Consider the following 18,086-nt stretch of genomic DNA (forward strand, 5'->3'; position numbering starts at 1 on the left):
AATTACAATATAAATGGTCTTTATTTGATTTCTAAAATGAAACAAGAATTACAGAAATAGAATATACAGATAGCCTCAACTGAAAAAAAGAGAGGAAAAGTAACACGCGTATTGAAAACGAGAAATACATAAGTAACTAGTGCGCATGAAATTTCGGAAAAACAATCAAACTTATTAAAATGAATAATCAATGAACAAATATGATCAATATGACCAAACTTATAAATTCGTCATATTTAAAAAATAATCTATCCCAATATAAGAGACCCGTATCTTGTGACTTGTTTTTGGTGTTCCATTTTTCGTTTTCTTATTTTTTTGTCAGTCGCATTTATTAACTTCGTAAAATTATTTGTCACAAAAGAATTTATCTAAAACAAATTATTTTGACAATATTATTAAATGCAAATTTTTCTCGCACTACAGATTAAGAGATCACAATTTGCTGTATTAACCCATACAGCACAGAACATTGCAATTACATTGCAGCAATGTTACAATCTTGCAAGTTGCAATGTAATATTGTTGAGACATTATTGGAACATGTAATTGTAATATTTCATGAAAACGTGACAGCAACATTCCAAAAAGCAATATTCGGTAATTGCTAATTCGTTCGTTTATCGCTATGCGACGCGCGTTGCACAATCTATCTCTCAATCTATCTCAAAAGTTTTAGTCATAATGATTATATAAAACTTGCAAAGAGTGGCTAGTAAGATTAAAGACATAGTAATTATTTTTATCAGTTTAATTTTTCTGATACGACCTCAACACAGGGAATTCAGATATTAAACTGATTGTTTAGAAATCGGACAGATAAATGTCTGAATGAATAAAAATTGTCCTTTTATTGTATTACTTAGGACAGCGCTCGGAATTAGTTGCACATTTCGGGCCGATTTCCGAGACGACGCCTTCTGTTCCCCCACTACCGCCCGGCCGCTGGCGGCCGAGCCGCCGATAGCTCTGGCGCAGGAGCGTTTTATATAAGAAATAGGCTGGGTTGTTGAGGTACCTCTCAGAAAATAGTAATATTTTCTTTGTTACATAAATAATGTTTATTTTCATTAATAATTAAATATATATATATTATGTATTAATAAAAATAAACATTATTTATGTAGTGAAGAAAATGTTACGATTTCTTGAAAGATGCCTAAACAATCCAGCCTATTTTTAATATAAAACGCTCCTGAGCCAGAGCTATCGGCGGCTCGGCCGCCAGCGGCCGGGCGGTGGTGGGGAAACAGTAGGCGTCGTCTCGGAAATCGGCCCGAAATGTGCAACTAATTCCGAGCGCTGACTTAGGATGTAGAGTCAAATTTCCATATAAATAAAATTTTATAATATAAATTATTTAAATTTAATTATCTGATTATTTAATTTTTATTATTTAATTACATTAGACTAACAAGGGAAACATCAGAGATTGTCCTCTCCAATTTGGTTGACTTATATACCGGGTGTTTCAGACCACCCGTCCCACCCTTTTAAAACGTAGGGATGTGCTTGTACAAAAAAATGGCTCAGACGAAATTTGCATGATTTCGAGGGATCTATCTGATGGTGACCTTGACTTTGACCTCGCAGTTAATTTTCAAGGTCATATAAAGGTCAGAGTTATTTTTTAAAATGGAAATCCCTATTTTTGATTCCAAAATCTAATAGCTGGTGTCAAGAGCTTTTCAAAACACTATAATGAAGTTATTTTTCATTAAGTACTTTTCGAGTTATGAGGCTTGTAAATTACAGTATTTTGACATAAAATACAAAATATCTTGTAAAACATTCAATTTTTGGGAATTTTACCTTAATACTTTTATGCGTAAAATAATGAGGCGAATCAATTGGTATAAAGAAAACACATAGTTGCTTTCAAGAAAAAATATGTAGTTTGCAACATGCAACTGCATACTCTGACCTTCAAATAACCTTGAAAAACAACTGCGAGGTCAAAGTCAAGGTCACCATCAGATAGATCCCTCGAAATCATGCAAATTTTGTCTGAGCCATTTTTTTGTACAAGCACATCCCTACGTTTTAAAAGAGTGGGACGGGTGGTCTGAAACACCCGGTATATATATGAAATTTCAGTTCTCCCACTGATTCATGGTAAAGTAATACGACCCACCTCTCAAGCATTCGCGAGAAAAACGCGTTTAAAGATTTTCGAAATTGTAATGTACCAACCGGTGAGAGTAAGTTGGCAAGCAGCGGCGTGGCGTAGTGAGCAAGGCGTCTGACTGGAACGCTGCATATCGTTGGTTAAAATCTTATTTTACATTTTTTTTTTTATTTGTATTGCAGTGCATTATTGCATGTGTTTAATTTTTAATATTTTATCATAAAACTTAATGCTTTTAGTTGTAACATTTTAATTGTTATATTTTAATTACAGTATTCAAAAAGTGTTCATTTAATATGCTGTAAATATTATGTTATTAAAATTTATTGTAATTGTAGGTTGTGTTGTGCAATTGAAATTTTATAATACAATTGAAAAAGAAAGGAAAAGGGATGACAATAAGAAAATTGAATTTTTTATTCTGTTTTACAATTCAAGATTTTTATTTATATAATTAATTTTTATTTAATTAATAGAATCAATCTAGGCCCAGCGTAAAATTAACAGTTATGGAATAAGAGGATCAAAGACCGCAGCAGGATCTTGATTGCCAAACAAAAATTATTTTTTTATTTCCTTTCTTTAATCAGGAATGAAAATTAAACGTTTCGATCGGCATTTCCGATCATCTTCAGTATAAATTTAACGTATATAATCTTTGCACAGCCTCATAATGTTACCGGTGACCAATTTGTACTAATGATAATTCATGTCTCACCAATGAATCCCAGCACGCGGAATTAGATTTATACTGAAGATGATCGGAAATGCCGATCGAAACGTTTAATTTTCATTCCTGATTAAAGAAGGAAAATAAAAAAATAATTTTTGTTTGGCAATCAAGATCCTGCTGCGGCCTTTGATTCTCTTATTCCATAACTGTTAATTTTTATTTATATTAATTGCAAAACATAATAAAAGATTCAATTTTCTTATTGTCATCTCTTTTCCTTTCTTTTTCAATTGTATTATAAAATTTCAATTGCACAACACAACCTACAATTACAATAAATTTTAACCCTTAATCCCGACTGTTCTTTTCGGCACCTTTAATCCCGACTCATGGGTCGTTTGCGTCTTTGCGTTATTTGGATCAGTAAAAACACTTTAAAAAATCTGAAAAAATTCATGGAGCTTCTTTCAACCTTCAACTTAAAGTCCCAATCATAATATTTCGATAAAAATTATTTTTTTATATAGTTTGTTATTAAGAAATAGAGGTACGTAAGGAAATATCACTTGTTCACTTAAAAAATCATAACTTTAAGCCAAATGAAGATATCGACAAAAATAAAAAAGAAATTAAAGGTAGGAGAAACACCTTTCATAAAAAAAATAGTACAAAAAATTGTATTAAAAAAAAAAGTTTAATTTTTGAACCTCAAAATGGCGAAAATTTGGGTACTAAAATTGCGTGTAAAAATGACTAAAATCGCGTGTAAAAATAATTTTAATGAATAAATTTGTTGTAAAGTGGGTAAAAATTAATAACAGAACAATGTTTTAGTGTGTGCTGATACGTTTAATTGTGATAACAAGATATACAGCATGAAATGCGTATATCATATATATATATATATATATATATATATATATATATATATATATGATATACGATATATATATATATATATATATATATATATATATATATCGTATATATGAGTCGTCAGATCTAAAATACAGGACATTTTTCCAAGGCCGCAGAATATTCAGAACTTCTTCTGACGTTCTCGATGCCATTTTTTCAAAAAACTACATAAAAAAATTTTTTCAATTTTTTTTTGCGTATGCAGACCTTTTTTTTTACGATTTTTTGATGATATTAAACGCATAAAAACAAAAAGTAAAAAAAAATTTATCTGCTAATTTGGGCAACGTAATCCCGACTCATGGGTCGTTTGCGTCCGCGGTGAGATTGTTATGCTCACTGTGACGACCTGAGGGGGACTGGCGCGCTGCTATTCCGTAGGCGGGTCCTCGGGGGGCATAACTTTTTTTAGGTATGGCGCGTTCCGTACCCGTTTTCAAAAATTACAGCACTTTGAAATTTTGCTTGGGTCGAAAACGACCCATGAGTCGGGATTAAGGGTTAATAACATAATATTTACAGCATATTAAATGAACACTTTTTAAATACTGTAATTAAAATATAACAATTAAAATGTTACAACTAAAAGCATTAAGTTTTATGATAAAATATTAAAAGTTAAACACATGCAATAATGCACTGCAATACAAATAAAAAAAAAATGTAAAGTAAGATTTGAACCAACAATATGCAGCGTTCCAGTCAGACGCCTTGCTCACTACGTCACGCCGCTGCTTGCCAACTTACTCTCACCGGTTGGTACATTACAATTTCGAAAATCTTTAAACGCGTTTTTCTCGCGAATGCTTGAGAGATGGGTCGCATTACTTTACCATAAATTAGTGGGAGAACTGAACTTTCATATATATAAAAGTCAGCCAAATCAGAGAGGACAATCTCTGGTGTTCCCCTTGTTAGTGTTTTACATACATACATACATACATACGTATATACATACATATATATACCGGTGACGCGCATATCCAAGTTTTGGATGCAAAAAGATTGTGAACTTACACAATTGCAACGAGTTTTTTCTTATCTCTTTTGAAAGTCTTTATATATTTTTTAAAGTTTATCTATTAAAATCTGAAGTATTCTGCATATTTGTAGTAAGGCGTTTCAATATTACAAATAGATTGCACTGTAACATTACTGTAGTCTTACATTGTAATATTTCCAAGGGCGGACATTTTAACGTTGCCGTAAGCTTGCAGTTACATTGCAGAAACATTTCGCAACTTCCATGCAATGTTACAATGTTTCAATGTAAGGTTTATGTAATGTTTCTGCAATCTTTTGGTGCTGTATGGGAAGCGTTATTCGAATTAAATATGTCATACATGACAAATCAGATACAAATAAAAGCATATTATCAAGAAGAAATAAAAGTGTTATTTAAATTTAAAAAATACCTTTTTCAATTGAAGTACGTCCTCCACATTCGTAATCATAACAATTATTGTAGAAATTTTCTCTTGCCTATAAAAACAACGTAATAAATTTAATATACATGATAAATACTAATAAATGTACAAGTATAAATGTATTTAAAAAATGTCATTACTCTATTAAATTAAATTTAAAAAAATTTTGCAATATAAAATCCAATATTATTTTGTTCCTTGCATGCCTCGCAATAATAAGAAGAAATATATTAGCACGTTTAGCGTGTTGTATTTTAGCAACAAATTTATTCTGTCTTGTTTGTGTTAAATAATTGGTGATAATAACAGAATCTTTGCTGCAAGTCAAGTATTCTAAAAATCTATTATTAAGTGTATTCTCCCATTCAATCAATATATCGTTCCAAATAGAAGATTTTCCTTCTATCAAACCAGTACAATACATCCATTCTTTCCATGCGTTAGAAGAATAATTTTTTTTTCTGCGTTACCAAAAAAAATAAATATTTTATATAAAAATTTATCAAATTTTAAATTATAGTAGTAAAATAATTTACCTAGTATAACGCAATAATGCCACATAGTTTGTGTATACAAACATCGTAATTGTTTCCAAATACAACTTACCTGTTTTGTACAGAATGATGACGATCTAAATTGGAAGTGACTGTTAGTCTGCACAAAGGAACATTAAAAATACATGCCCATCTTATAGCTTCTTCTCTTAAATATTTAGTAAGATCGCTTTCGACAAGTTTTTCATTGTATCCTATATTTTGCAGAAGATCACCCAATATTTTTTTCACTTTGATCTAAAAATTGTTAAATAATATAACCCATACAGCACACAAAGATTGCATACACATTGCATCAATCTTTCATCGCAATGTTGCAATATTGCAAATTCACTGCAAAATGTTGTTGCATCATTGCTGTGGGATTGCAGCAACGTTAAAATGTCCGCTTTTAGGAAGATTGTAACGAAATATTACAGTAATATTGCAATGTAATGAATTTGCAATAATGCATTGTTATTGCAATCTTAGAATAATGTTGCATATATTTTTATTTATTCGGACATTTATCTGTCCAATTTTTGAACAATCAGTTCAATATCTGAATTCCCTGTGTTGAGGTCGTATCAGAAAAATTAAACTGATAAAAATAATTACTATGTCTTTAATCTTACTAGCCACTCTTTGCAAGTTTCATATAATCATCATGACTAAAACTTAAATACGAGATAGATTTTGCAACGCGCGTCGCATAGCGGTAAACGAACGAACTAGTGATTACCGAATATTGCAATGTTATTGGAATGTTGCTGTCACATTCTCATGAAATATTACAATTACAGGTTGCAATAATGTCTCAACAATATTACATTGCAACTTGCAAGATTGTAACATTGCTGCAATGTAATTGCAATGTTCTGTGCTGTATGGGAAACTTTAAATTTTTTTATTGTTATTTATGAAAAATATACGTGTATATGCTACATTTATTTAAACTTATTTTTATTTAAAGTGCATTCGCTTTAAAAGCTTACGTGCTATGAGCATCAACTATTTCATGTGTTCGTAATTTGCATGTATCTATAAAATATATATTGTTGATTTTATTTCCCAACAATGAATGAGAGTGTGGACATGAAAGAGAGGAAAAATATATCTTTTTCTCTTTCTCATTATGGAAGCATCTGTCGTTATGCGATTGTGTTGTTGTTGTGTATATATGCATATCGCTCAATGCTTCTATGCCGAGAGAGAAAATATGATATGTCTGCACCGTGATTTTGCACCACGGCTTTTCAGGCAATATCAGCAGTACATACTTTATAGGTATACTTTATAGGTATATTATATGGTATACTGTGATATAACTATACTCTGTCCAGCGAGAGAGTAGTTTCGGTCTGCGCATAGGAGAAGTATAGCGGGCAAAGTGGAGGGAGCGTTGGCATTGATAAGCTGCACGAGTAATACAGTTCTGTGGAGTGGTGGGGTTTTCTGAGCGTTCTGTGTGAGGCAGCGTTACCAATTCTTGTCTTGGGTGCGTGGAAACCCAGAACGAGAATTGATAACGCTGATGTGGGGCAACCTCCTCATCGCCGAACGATGAGTTGTCGTCCGATCCGAAACTACCCTCTCGCTGGACAGAGTATAGTATCCCGAGCAGACGCGGATTTATGTATTTGCCGCTTGGGGCTAAAAAGTAGCTGCCGCTCCTTATGTAAAGGTCTATGTCTACGATGTTGGAAATCGGTCCGAGAAATGTATAATCAACTTGCAGTTTTCATGGAAAAACGGCAATTTTATTGGCTATATGTCAGGGTTGGGAAGTAACTCGTTACTTGTAACGAAGTTACAGTTAGTTTTTTTTTTCGGTAACTATAACTTAACTTCGTTCCTTTTTCTTCATCTATAACTGTAACTTAATTTAGTTACACATTTATGGTAACTAGTAACTAATTTAACAGTTAATTTAATATTCTATATACGGTTGTATTAATTGTAAGAATTAGGGCCTATCCAGACAAACTTGCATAGTCGCATAAACATATGCATAAGGAATGGAACAAAATTGTCATAGAATTTGTCATATTAAGTGTAGATTCGATATTTGTTACATAAATAGACGAATAAACGTCTAGATATTAACAGGGTTGGGAAGTAACGCGTTACTTGTAACGCCGTTACCGTTACAATTACTTTTTTTCGGTAACTGTAACGATAATGGCGTTACAAATTTTTTTTGTAACGAAAAAAGTAACTTTGTTACATTTTTCGGTAACGAGTAACGAATTTAACAGTTACTTTTATCGTTACATTTTTCAAATTTACTGTATATATATCTACGAATTTATAGAAAAATTAACAATAAGAAAACTTTTTAATTTATATTTACAGCATCTAAAAATTTTTAAGAAAGCTTGTTTACAACTTATTAAAAAATTTTTCTTATTTAAAATATCTTATTATCAAAATTATTATACTGAGGCTGGCGTCACATAGAACCCGTAATCCGTAATCCGCACCGGAAGTCCGCAAAAGTTACTAGGGATTGCGTCCGTAACGTTACGTATGTTTTTTCTCCTTGTGTCCCATGGAGCCGTAAATACACACGTAACGGTATTACTATTTTTTATTTAACAAATTATAATTGTTTATTTGTATTTTATTCATAAGAAAACTACAGAATATATTATAATTTTAACAAAAATTTTAATTAAATCGTCAAATTTAGTTAAATAAATAAAATTAAAAAAAGCATTACTAGTAATAACTAGTAACTTTTAGTAACTTTTACGGAAATTTCATGGAATTACGGCTCCATGGGACACAAGGAGATAAAACACACGTAACGTTACGGACGCAATCCCTAGTAACTTTTGCGGACTTTCGGTGCGGATTACGGATTACGGGTTCTATGTGACGCCGGCCTGACTGTCTCACAGTCGAGAACATGGTGACATTCTGTTAACACCTATATAAACAAGACTATCTCGCAATCACATTTGTGACTTTACTTCCAAATAATTTTATTAATGACGAATTGAAATTACAATCCATCAAAGCTCTATGAAATATCTATGGAACATTTATGATTGTTCCATACATTGAACTATATACCATACTGGAACGAGCACAGGCTACCCCCTCCATTCGACAAAACGGTCAGACAAGGCAGTGACTCGGTACCGGATTTCTCTTTCTATCTCGTCTACTCTCGACTAATAGTAAGGCACTAGATATGTATTCTTAAGGCACTAGATATGTAGGTATTCTCATCCGCCATTTTGGTTCCTATTAGATGGAGAATTATAGCGTATACAGGGTGACACTTAAAGACTGCCCACTAAGTACATAGCGTTATTCCCACAGACTTCTATATATTACTAGACTGCTAACTCCTTATGTATAAGGCGTCTTCATTTCTTATGTACGAAACGATACATAAAGTATTCCTTTCTGCGCATGCGCTTTGTGATGTATGTCCCTACATGCTACACATTCACATATAAACACACATACATAATACAATTAACTAATATCTCGTCCAAAAAACAGAAATCTATTAAAAAAATAATAATATTATTAAATAATATTATTAAGCTAAGTTAATTTAAATGAATCAAGCTTTATAAAATGTGTAGTATGCAAAACATTTTATATAAAAATACTAATGTATAACACTAAAATTGTATATAAGAAATATTATTTTTAATGTTTAATGTTTTTGTATATAAAATATATTATTTTTAATATTTTTATTAAATGATATTATAAAATGATTGATATATGTATATAAAATATTTTAAGGATAAATAAAAAATACACACATTTTACATTTATATTTTATTTTTATATTATTTTAATTAATTACATATAAAAATATAAAATTATTACAAAATAAATCAAAATAAAATTCATATATTAAATAATTTTCTGATTTTTATATAATATATATTATAATTTATTATTTTTGTACCTAGCTGTATCGTATTGTATGTTGTATCAGCAGTATCATATTGTGCAGTAATATCTGTTTCACTTAAAGTTTGGACATCCAAATTCTCGCTATTACATTCATTTGAATCTAGATAAATCAAAATAAAATTCATATATTAAATAATTTTCTGATTTTTATATGTGCAATTGTTGATATACTTACTTGAATCTTTATCAGAACTTTGATCATATAAATTTTGAGTGGGTATAATATCTGCTTTTAATCTTCTCACTTTTGATGTATTTGCAAAATCACTATCAGTAAAATGAAATTGGCAAATACGGCTTGATGATGTTGGTATCCAATTTGTTCTATTAATTGCTATTATCCATTGTTCCAATAAATAAGGTATACTTATAGGAAATCTAAATTATTTAACAATTTATTAACATTGATACTAAATATATTTAGAATTTCTTTTAATGATCAAAAAACAGCAGTGTCACGACAATATAATTCTACCACATATTTTTATTAAATAATACTTACTTAAAGAAAGAGATTTTGTCATTTTTCTTTCTGTATGCTGCTGTGCTTTTGCAATTTAAAACAGCACATTTAAATGGCATTGTTGACTTCTTTTTATGACGTTTTTATCACGTATCGCGGATCACTTTTCTCATGTAAAAAGATTAGAATTATAGGTTAGAAGAACCGTATTATGGAGAATATATTGACTATATATATCTTTTTGCTTCTGCGCATGTGCACAATGAGACACTTTAACACATGCTTTTTGGGGCCATAGCACATAAGCGAAATTTGGGAAGTTAGCAGTCTAGTAATATATAGAAGTCTGTGGTTATTCCTTGCCAAAAAATGAGTCGAAAAAAGTCCTGAATCATTTTTAATAATTGACGTGTTACACATGTACGCTATACTATACTATATACGCTATAATTCTCCATCTAGTAGGAACCAAAATGGCGGATGAGAATACCTACATATCTAGTGCCTTAGTATTCTCATCCGCCATTTTGGTTCCTACTAGATGGAGAATTATAGCGTATATAGTATAGTATAGCGTACATGTGTAACACGTCAATTATTAAAAATGATTCAGGACTTTTTTCGACTCATTTTTTGGCAAGGAATAACGCTATGTACTTAGTGGGCAGTCTTTAAGTGTCACCCTGTATACGCTATAATTCTCCATCTAATAGGAACCAAAATGGCGGATGAGAATACCTACATATCTAGTGCCTTACTAATAGTAGCTGTGAACACGTGACCAAAACTGTTAGTTAGATAGAGAGATCCGGGTCCGAACAGCTATCTCCATCTGACCGGTCGAGAACAAAGGCGTGCTCGTTCCAGTATGGTATATATTTCAATGGCTTCATATGATATCTATGAATATATCTAATGGATGTCGAATGGAGGTATGTAATGCGGAACTGTGGATGTCTAGTAGACATCTATAAGAGATTACATGGACATCTAATAGAGGTTTCGAATCTCCATGATGGACATCTAGTCGATATCCATTAGAGGTTTTTGTTCCGTGTGGGAGGAGATTTAGTTTTAGTTAAAATTTTGTAAAATTAAAGTGGGTGTTATAAAATTGGTGTTCAAATATATAAGGCTATCAAATTAAGAAGACTTTCAATAAAAATTGCTATGTGATGACAGACATTTCCGATTATAATCTTACGCAAAAACTATTAACGATTCTAACCTACGAATCTCACCTTTAGATACAGACACGGATTTTTAGTTTATAGATATTAAAAATAATGTATTTATAGGTATTAAAAATAATTTATAGGTGTCTTTTTTGTTCTTAAACTTATGCGTTAGTATATAAGAGATTATGTTTATTTTGTTAATTTCAATTGATATAGTTAAATATGTTATGTATAAGAATTATTTGTATTTTTGTTTCTTTTTATTTTAATTATGAATCTAACACATTTTTTTTCGAACAAATTTATATGTCAAGAAGGCCAAAACTGTAAGAAGGCCACCTGATTATATTTGGTGCCGGTAATATAGGTCATATTTCCTGATATTTATTGATCAAATGGATGGTCATACTATTTGATGATAGAGAATAGATAATAATTAAGCTTTTTCGTAGAATAATAACAAGCTTTCTCCGAGAACAGAGATAAGTATGCCTAGAAACTCCTAAAAAGAAAAGTCAAAATTGGAAGAAAGTGTTATTGAGAGAAGTAAAAAAAAAACTATTGAGCGGTGAGAAGATTGATTCGAGTGAGAACAGTCTATCTTCGAATTATTAGAAACAATTATTCTGTTTTTCCTAAATTAATTGTATGCGTTGGCGGTTACACCATTAATTATATCTTTTTTTTTTGTTTCATATAATAAATTTTTGTTAAAACATTAATAACACTTACACTGGTAACACTGTAATCTCGATGAAACCCCACCTCAATGAAATAAGCGTTTGTAAGCAGTATGACATAGCAGTGACATCATAAATGCTTCTTTGAACGCTTACAACGTCGATTAACTTTAACCAACAATTCAAACTTGTGGACAAAATTACCAATAAGAATGAAATATCATCATCAAAGAAGAAGAAGGTTTAAACTTTATTTCTCTTTTAATGATGATATTTTATTCTGCATGTTAAGAGGATGCTAAAGTCATATTGTTACCGACCGAACTTCTAATTTTCTGGAAAGTATGGCATTTTTTATTGCTTTGATAGAATTACAAATCCTTTGGTGTAAGTAAAGTGCACATGCTAATCTTTCGGTGGATAGTGAAATTTAAACCAAAAAATAAAAAAAATTTTTGAAAATTTATCGACAATGTTACCTCAAAGAATTATATCTTTTATATCAAAATTATACTGCTTCAATCTGCAAAACAAAGGTGTGTGCCGAAGAAGAGCGTATAAAACAATAATGGAAAACCAAAAAAATAGAGCTTAGAGACTTATTTTCAAAATGCCATACTTTTCCAGATTATGCAAAGCATGCGTGCAATATAAAAGAAAATGGTAAAAAAGAGCTATAGATTAGTTCCGCGATTTTGGGATAGAGGAGCTATACAGTTTTCAGTGCTATCTGTCATATACAGAATCTTTTAGGTTAGTTATGCGTGTTAGTTGTGCGTGTGTGTGTGTGTGTTTGTGTTATGTGCTACGAAACCCGGTTGAAAAAAATGGGTTGAAGGCACTCTGAAGGATAAAAAAGTGTATGTATTATACATAAATTTTGCAACATTTTTGCAAACATTTATAGCGTTTTCGAATAAACGGGGTTTGAACGATCTAGGATTGATCAATCACTATTTTACTATAAATGCAAGTCTTTCATTGGTGGAGAGGTTGCAATGACGTCATTAACTAATCTTGGGTCGTTCAAATCCTGTATAATCGAAAACGCTATTATATTATTTAGTTACATACATTCATATTCTAATTTCTGTAAAATACTTTTATTTATGTGCTTCATGTGTTTATATTATGTATATTATGTGCTCCATATTATGTATATTCACATCAAAGTATCTATGTAAAAAGTTAATATTATTTTGTATATTGTATATATTTTTATAATAAATGTATATGTCATATAACTTATTTATAAAGCATGAAACATAAAGGTATTTTTAGTTTCTTGTATGTATCACTTGTAAAAAAATTTTGATAAAAAAAATATTAATTTTGTAACTTGCAATAATCTGTTTCAATATATACTTCTTTTAAATACTTACAATTAGCCTTATTTTATGCGTTTACCTTAGTATCTAAAATACACATCAAAATATAAAATTAATTTCTAGTTCGGTAGAAAAAAAACATTGTAGTCTTACACCAGAGAGGAATGGTAAAATATCATGTATATGTAATAACAAATAAATCACTTTTCCACTGACATTATACACAACTTTGCAGAAATAATTTTATTCTGTGAATTTTGAATGTGTGCTGCAGTTTAAAACACACAGTCGAAATATGTTTATATTTTTTAAATAATAGTTCTGATTTTTCATGAATCACAGTGGTTTTATAAAATGTTCAATTTTAACAGTTTTTATTAGACTGTACTTTAGACAATATTATATTTTGTCGTTTCTCTCTGTTGTAAGACAAGAATGTTTTGTTTCTACTGTAATACAAATACATTTTCGATTTTGATACGTATTTTAAATACCAAGTTAATCACATAAAATAAGGCCAATTGTAAGTATTTAAAAGAAGCATATAATGAAACAGATTATTGCAAGTCGCAAAATTAATGTTGTTTCTTTTATCAAGATTATTTTACAAATAATAGACACAAAAAAATAAAAATATCTTTATATTTCATGCTTTAGAAATAAAAAATATGGCATATATCATATACATTTATTGTAAAAAAAGTATACAAAATAATGTCAATTTCTTAGAAAGATATTTTGATATGAATATAGATAATATGGAGCATATAATATACATTATATATATACATAGAGCATATGACGTAATAAAAGTATCTTACAATAAAGAATAAGACAAGCCAGAGGCGGTTTTCTCGTGGACTGGCATTAGAAAATTCTTATTCTTGTCTTCAAGCCAGAGGCGGTTTCCTCGTGGACTGGCAATATAGAATAAGACAAGACAGAAGCGGTTTTCTCGTGGACTGGCAATATAGAATAAGACAAGCCAGAGGCGGTTTTTTCGTGGACTGGCAATATAGAATAAGACAAGCCAGAGGCGGTTTTCTCGTGGACTGGCATTAGAAAATTCTTATTCTTGTTTTCAAGCCAGAGGCGGTTTTCTCGTGGACTGGCATTAGTAAATTCTTATTCTTGTCTTCAAGCCAGAGGCGGCTTTCACGTGGACTGGCAATATAGAATAAGACAAGCCAGAGGCGATCTAACGTCAGCTAACAATTTTTAATAAATATAGTCAGAGGCGATCTAACGTCAGCTGACAGTTTAGAAGAAAGAAAGCTAAAGGCGATTTATTCGTGAACTGGCAAATTGTAAGAAATATTGTCAGAGGCGATCTATCGTGAGCTGACAATTTTTAATAAATATAGCCAGAAGCGATCTAACGTCAGCTGACAGTTTAGAAAAAAGAGAGCTAAAGGCGATTTATTCGTGGACTGGCAAATTGTAAGAAATATTGTCAGAAACGATCTAACGTCAGCTAACAATTTTTAATAAATATTGTCAGAGGCGATCTAACGTCAGCTGACCGTTTAGAAAAAAAGAGAGCCAAAGACAATTTATTCGTGAACTGGCAGATTTTAAAAAATATTGTCATAGGCGATCTAACGTCAGCTGACAGATTTGAAAAAATACGTATTTATTTTAGTTAGCAATTTACTGCACGTGTGGTCTGTTTATATTTTATCAGATAATTTATAAGGTCATTTAACCTTTTTTCTCGCAATTAAAATTCTATCATATGGCTGAATGATGTACATACGAGACAAAATAGACTTATACAAGGTGTCTAATAGATATAAGTTAGATATGATAAAATATTTTATTTGAAAAATGTATGTATAATACTATATATCTAATTGGAAAAATATGTTATATGCTTTTCCTATTTTTATTCTTATGTAATTAATACAAAATAAATAAATAAGTTAATTAATTATTGAATACATACATATACATATTGAATATAGTTATCTTTATTTTGTATTTTATATAACTGAAATGATATATACTTCCATTATTTCAGTCATTATCATATAAAATACAAAATAAAGATAACTATTTATTGATATATGTGTACATGTATATATTAATTAATTGATTAATTAGTTATTTAGTATTTACTACATAAGGATAAAAATAAGAAAAGTATATGACATTTTTCTTCAGTGATATATATAGTATTATATGTATATTTTTCATTTATTATTTTGTCATATTTAGTTTGTATTTATTTGACACCTTGTATACGCCTATGTTTTCTCGGACATTATATTGCAGCCTTGCAACGAAATTTCAGTCGAGGAAACAAGCGCAAGCATCGTTTGTTTACAAACTTCCGATGACACACGTACACAGACCACACGTGAGTGTAGTGAGTCACCACTACAAACAAATGCGTACACACGGACCTACGCGGCATAGGTCCGTAGGCTGCGCCGATAATGTCATTTCATTTTTAATACCATCGAAATGATGGCGCTTTCGCGTCGGAGTTCGCCCGTCACTTCAGCATCCTCTTAATTATTCTATTAACAACCCAAACAACACGCATGTCTAAAAAAATATCTGAAAGACATCCAAAAGACGGCATTTTTTTTCCTGACGTCTTTTATGCCCACGTCTTTTCTACCAACGTAGTATAAGAAATTAATCCCTAGTAACATTCGATTATAACGAATCGTAAGCCAAGTTGAATCAAATAAACCGAGTGTTACTAGGGATTAATTTTTTAAAACTGTATTGGTATAAACGGACATTAGATGTTTTTAGAACATATGTGTTTTCTGGGAAGTAGAAACCGTCGGTTAAAGTTAACTAATGTTAAAAATGATCACCTTAAAGCGTGTAAGTGTTCAAAACAAACGCAGTCTCTTTGCGTTTATATTTCTTTAATACAAAACTTATTTTAGAAATTTGCCATTACCTACCATTAGTTCTTTTACTTCTGTAGCATCATAAAATGGAAAAGTACATGTTGTATATTCAAGAGCTTTAATCATAGGATACCATACTATATAATCCGTGTCTCGTGGTAGAAAGCTTACGAGATTCCAAAACATAGTAAAATTAAATTGTCCATGTATGAAGAAGTAAAACGCATCATCTACGATTTTGGCTCGCTTGAGGACATCTATTTTGGTATAATTCTCAGAGTTCAAGTAGCGCGTAAGTTTGATCCAGTTTGAAAAATCATAATGAACACGGTAATACTCTATTATACAAAATAAAAGTTTTTCATTATTAGAATCTTAATAGAATTTAACCGATGGAGTAGCAATAGCAGGAGGATCTCAAGCCAAAAAAGATTGTGGTTCTTAGAATCTTTTATTTTAACAAATGTTTTTCATAAGCAGCAAACGTTTCGGCTGATCATTCAGCCATCTTCAGTGCTAACGTTACAAATCTAAATAATTATATATCTTAGTAATTGAGGTCAAGTTGATAGAAATTACAAATTATATTATTAACATCCTATTGAACAATAATTACCCAGACAGCACAACATATCCAAAAGACGTCTAAAGGATATCCCGAAGACGGTTTTGGGACGACAGGACGTCCTCTGGATATCCTTTGGATGTATTTTGGACATGTGTGCTGTCTGGGTATCCTCTTCCTTTCATTTTTCACAACATCGAAGAAAGATTAAAATACCACTCCTTTGGTAACAGAAAAAGACAAGCGAGTGAGAGGGGTGATTCTGACAATCGAAGAACTAGGTTTTTTACAATTCCATACGTCAAAGGCGTCCGAAAAATTTACATCTATGACAAAGAAACATGGTTTTAAGATGTTATACGCAAGAGAATGCGACTTGAGGTGCTTCATAAAAAGACATAAGGACAACTTAGAAAAATTTTTACACAGTGGTATGGTATATAGAATTGCCTGTGCAGATTATGAGGCAACATACATAGGCCAGTCTAAGAGAAGGTTGGAAACCAGGATCAGAAAGCATAAAAACGACATAAAGAAAAGCGCTTTTCCTTCAGTCATCTCTCAACATCGGTTACAATTAAATCATCAAATGAATTGGGAAGGAGTTAACATCAGTGACAATGAAAGATCATACTTCAGAAGACTAACTTCAGAAATGATAAACATAAAAAGAGTCACACGGATTAATCAAACAAAGTGACACAGATTTGCTCTCTGATTCTTATATTCCGATTCTCAATTTATTGCCTACATTGTGAGAATTAGTGAAAAATAATATTTTTCTCCTTGCTGGTTGTGCCTTTTGGTTATTTCTTACCTTTTGCACCCCTCCCCCCCTATCCCCTTCCTGCCAATATGTCTTCTAGGTTTTCACATTTAAGAACTAGTATTAACTCACAGTCGAGAATATGGTGACATTCTGTTAACACCTACATAAACAAGACTATTTCGCAATCACATTTGTGACTTTATTTCTGTAGTATAAGTATGCGCTACTGACGCGTAATGTTGCGAGAAGCGAAATAAGCGAGCATGCGAGGATGCGCGTAAGTAGCGAGTAGCGAGTAGCGAACCGGCATGGTTACGAGTTGTACGGATCAGACATTGGGGATCAATAAAGATATTAAATAAGACACTACATTTGACGACAAGGATTAACTGGAAAAATGAATACGGAAACGAGCCTGCCGACATTCGACCCGAATGCCAAAACTGGAAGTGTGTATCAATGATGGACACATGGTGGCTAAGAGCGTTCAAATTACTAGTAATAAGCAAGAAAATAGAGGACGAAGAGAGGAAGAAAGCAATGTTATTGCACTACGGAGGATACGATTTGCAAGACATATTCTACTCTATATCAGATGCGAAAGTAACC

The 18,086-nt window shown here is 31.3% G+C and overlaps 1 protein-coding gene and 1 long non-coding RNA gene across 5 annotated transcripts in view; both read right to left on the reverse strand.

The window, feature by feature from the left end:
• Window positions 1–18,086, reverse strand: part of LOC105670194 (aminopeptidase N-like) — a 59,298-nt gene continuing 41,212 nt past the window's right edge. For 2 of the 4 annotated variants that reach the window (XM_067347405.1, XM_067347404.1), the window contains exons 8-12: window positions 16,198–16,481; window positions 5,753–5,937; window positions 5,287–5,607; window positions 5,135–5,201; window positions 1–371 (exon numbers count right to left, since the gene is read on the reverse strand). In XM_067347405.1, the coding sequence (XP_067203506.1) occupies window positions 249–371; window positions 5,135–5,201; window positions 5,287–5,607; window positions 5,753–5,937; window positions 16,198–16,481 (980 nt within the window). In that variant the 3' untranslated portion in view covers window positions 1–248. Of the gene's footprint in view, window positions 372–5,134; window positions 5,202–5,286; window positions 5,608–5,752; window positions 5,938–10,615; window positions 11,768–16,197; window positions 16,482–18,086 lie in introns of those variants that run through there. The other 2 variants (XM_067347406.1, XM_067347407.1) reach the window with 2 other exon arrangements.
• On the reverse strand, window positions 9,469–10,406 carry LOC136997106 (uncharacterized). Its single transcript, XR_010887938.1, has 3 exons — window positions 10,127–10,406; window positions 9,800–10,002; window positions 9,469–9,724 (listed from the first exon to the last, which is right to left on the reverse strand). It is a non-coding gene; the product is annotated as an uncharacterized lncRNA (long non-coding RNA).

The sequence above is a fragment of the Linepithema humile genome, chromosome 1 (assembly GCF_040581485.1).
Source record: "Linepithema humile isolate Giens D197 chromosome 1, Lhum_UNIL_v1.0, whole genome shotgun sequence".
NCBI lineage: Eukaryota > Metazoa > Arthropoda > Insecta > Hymenoptera > Formicidae > Linepithema > Linepithema humile.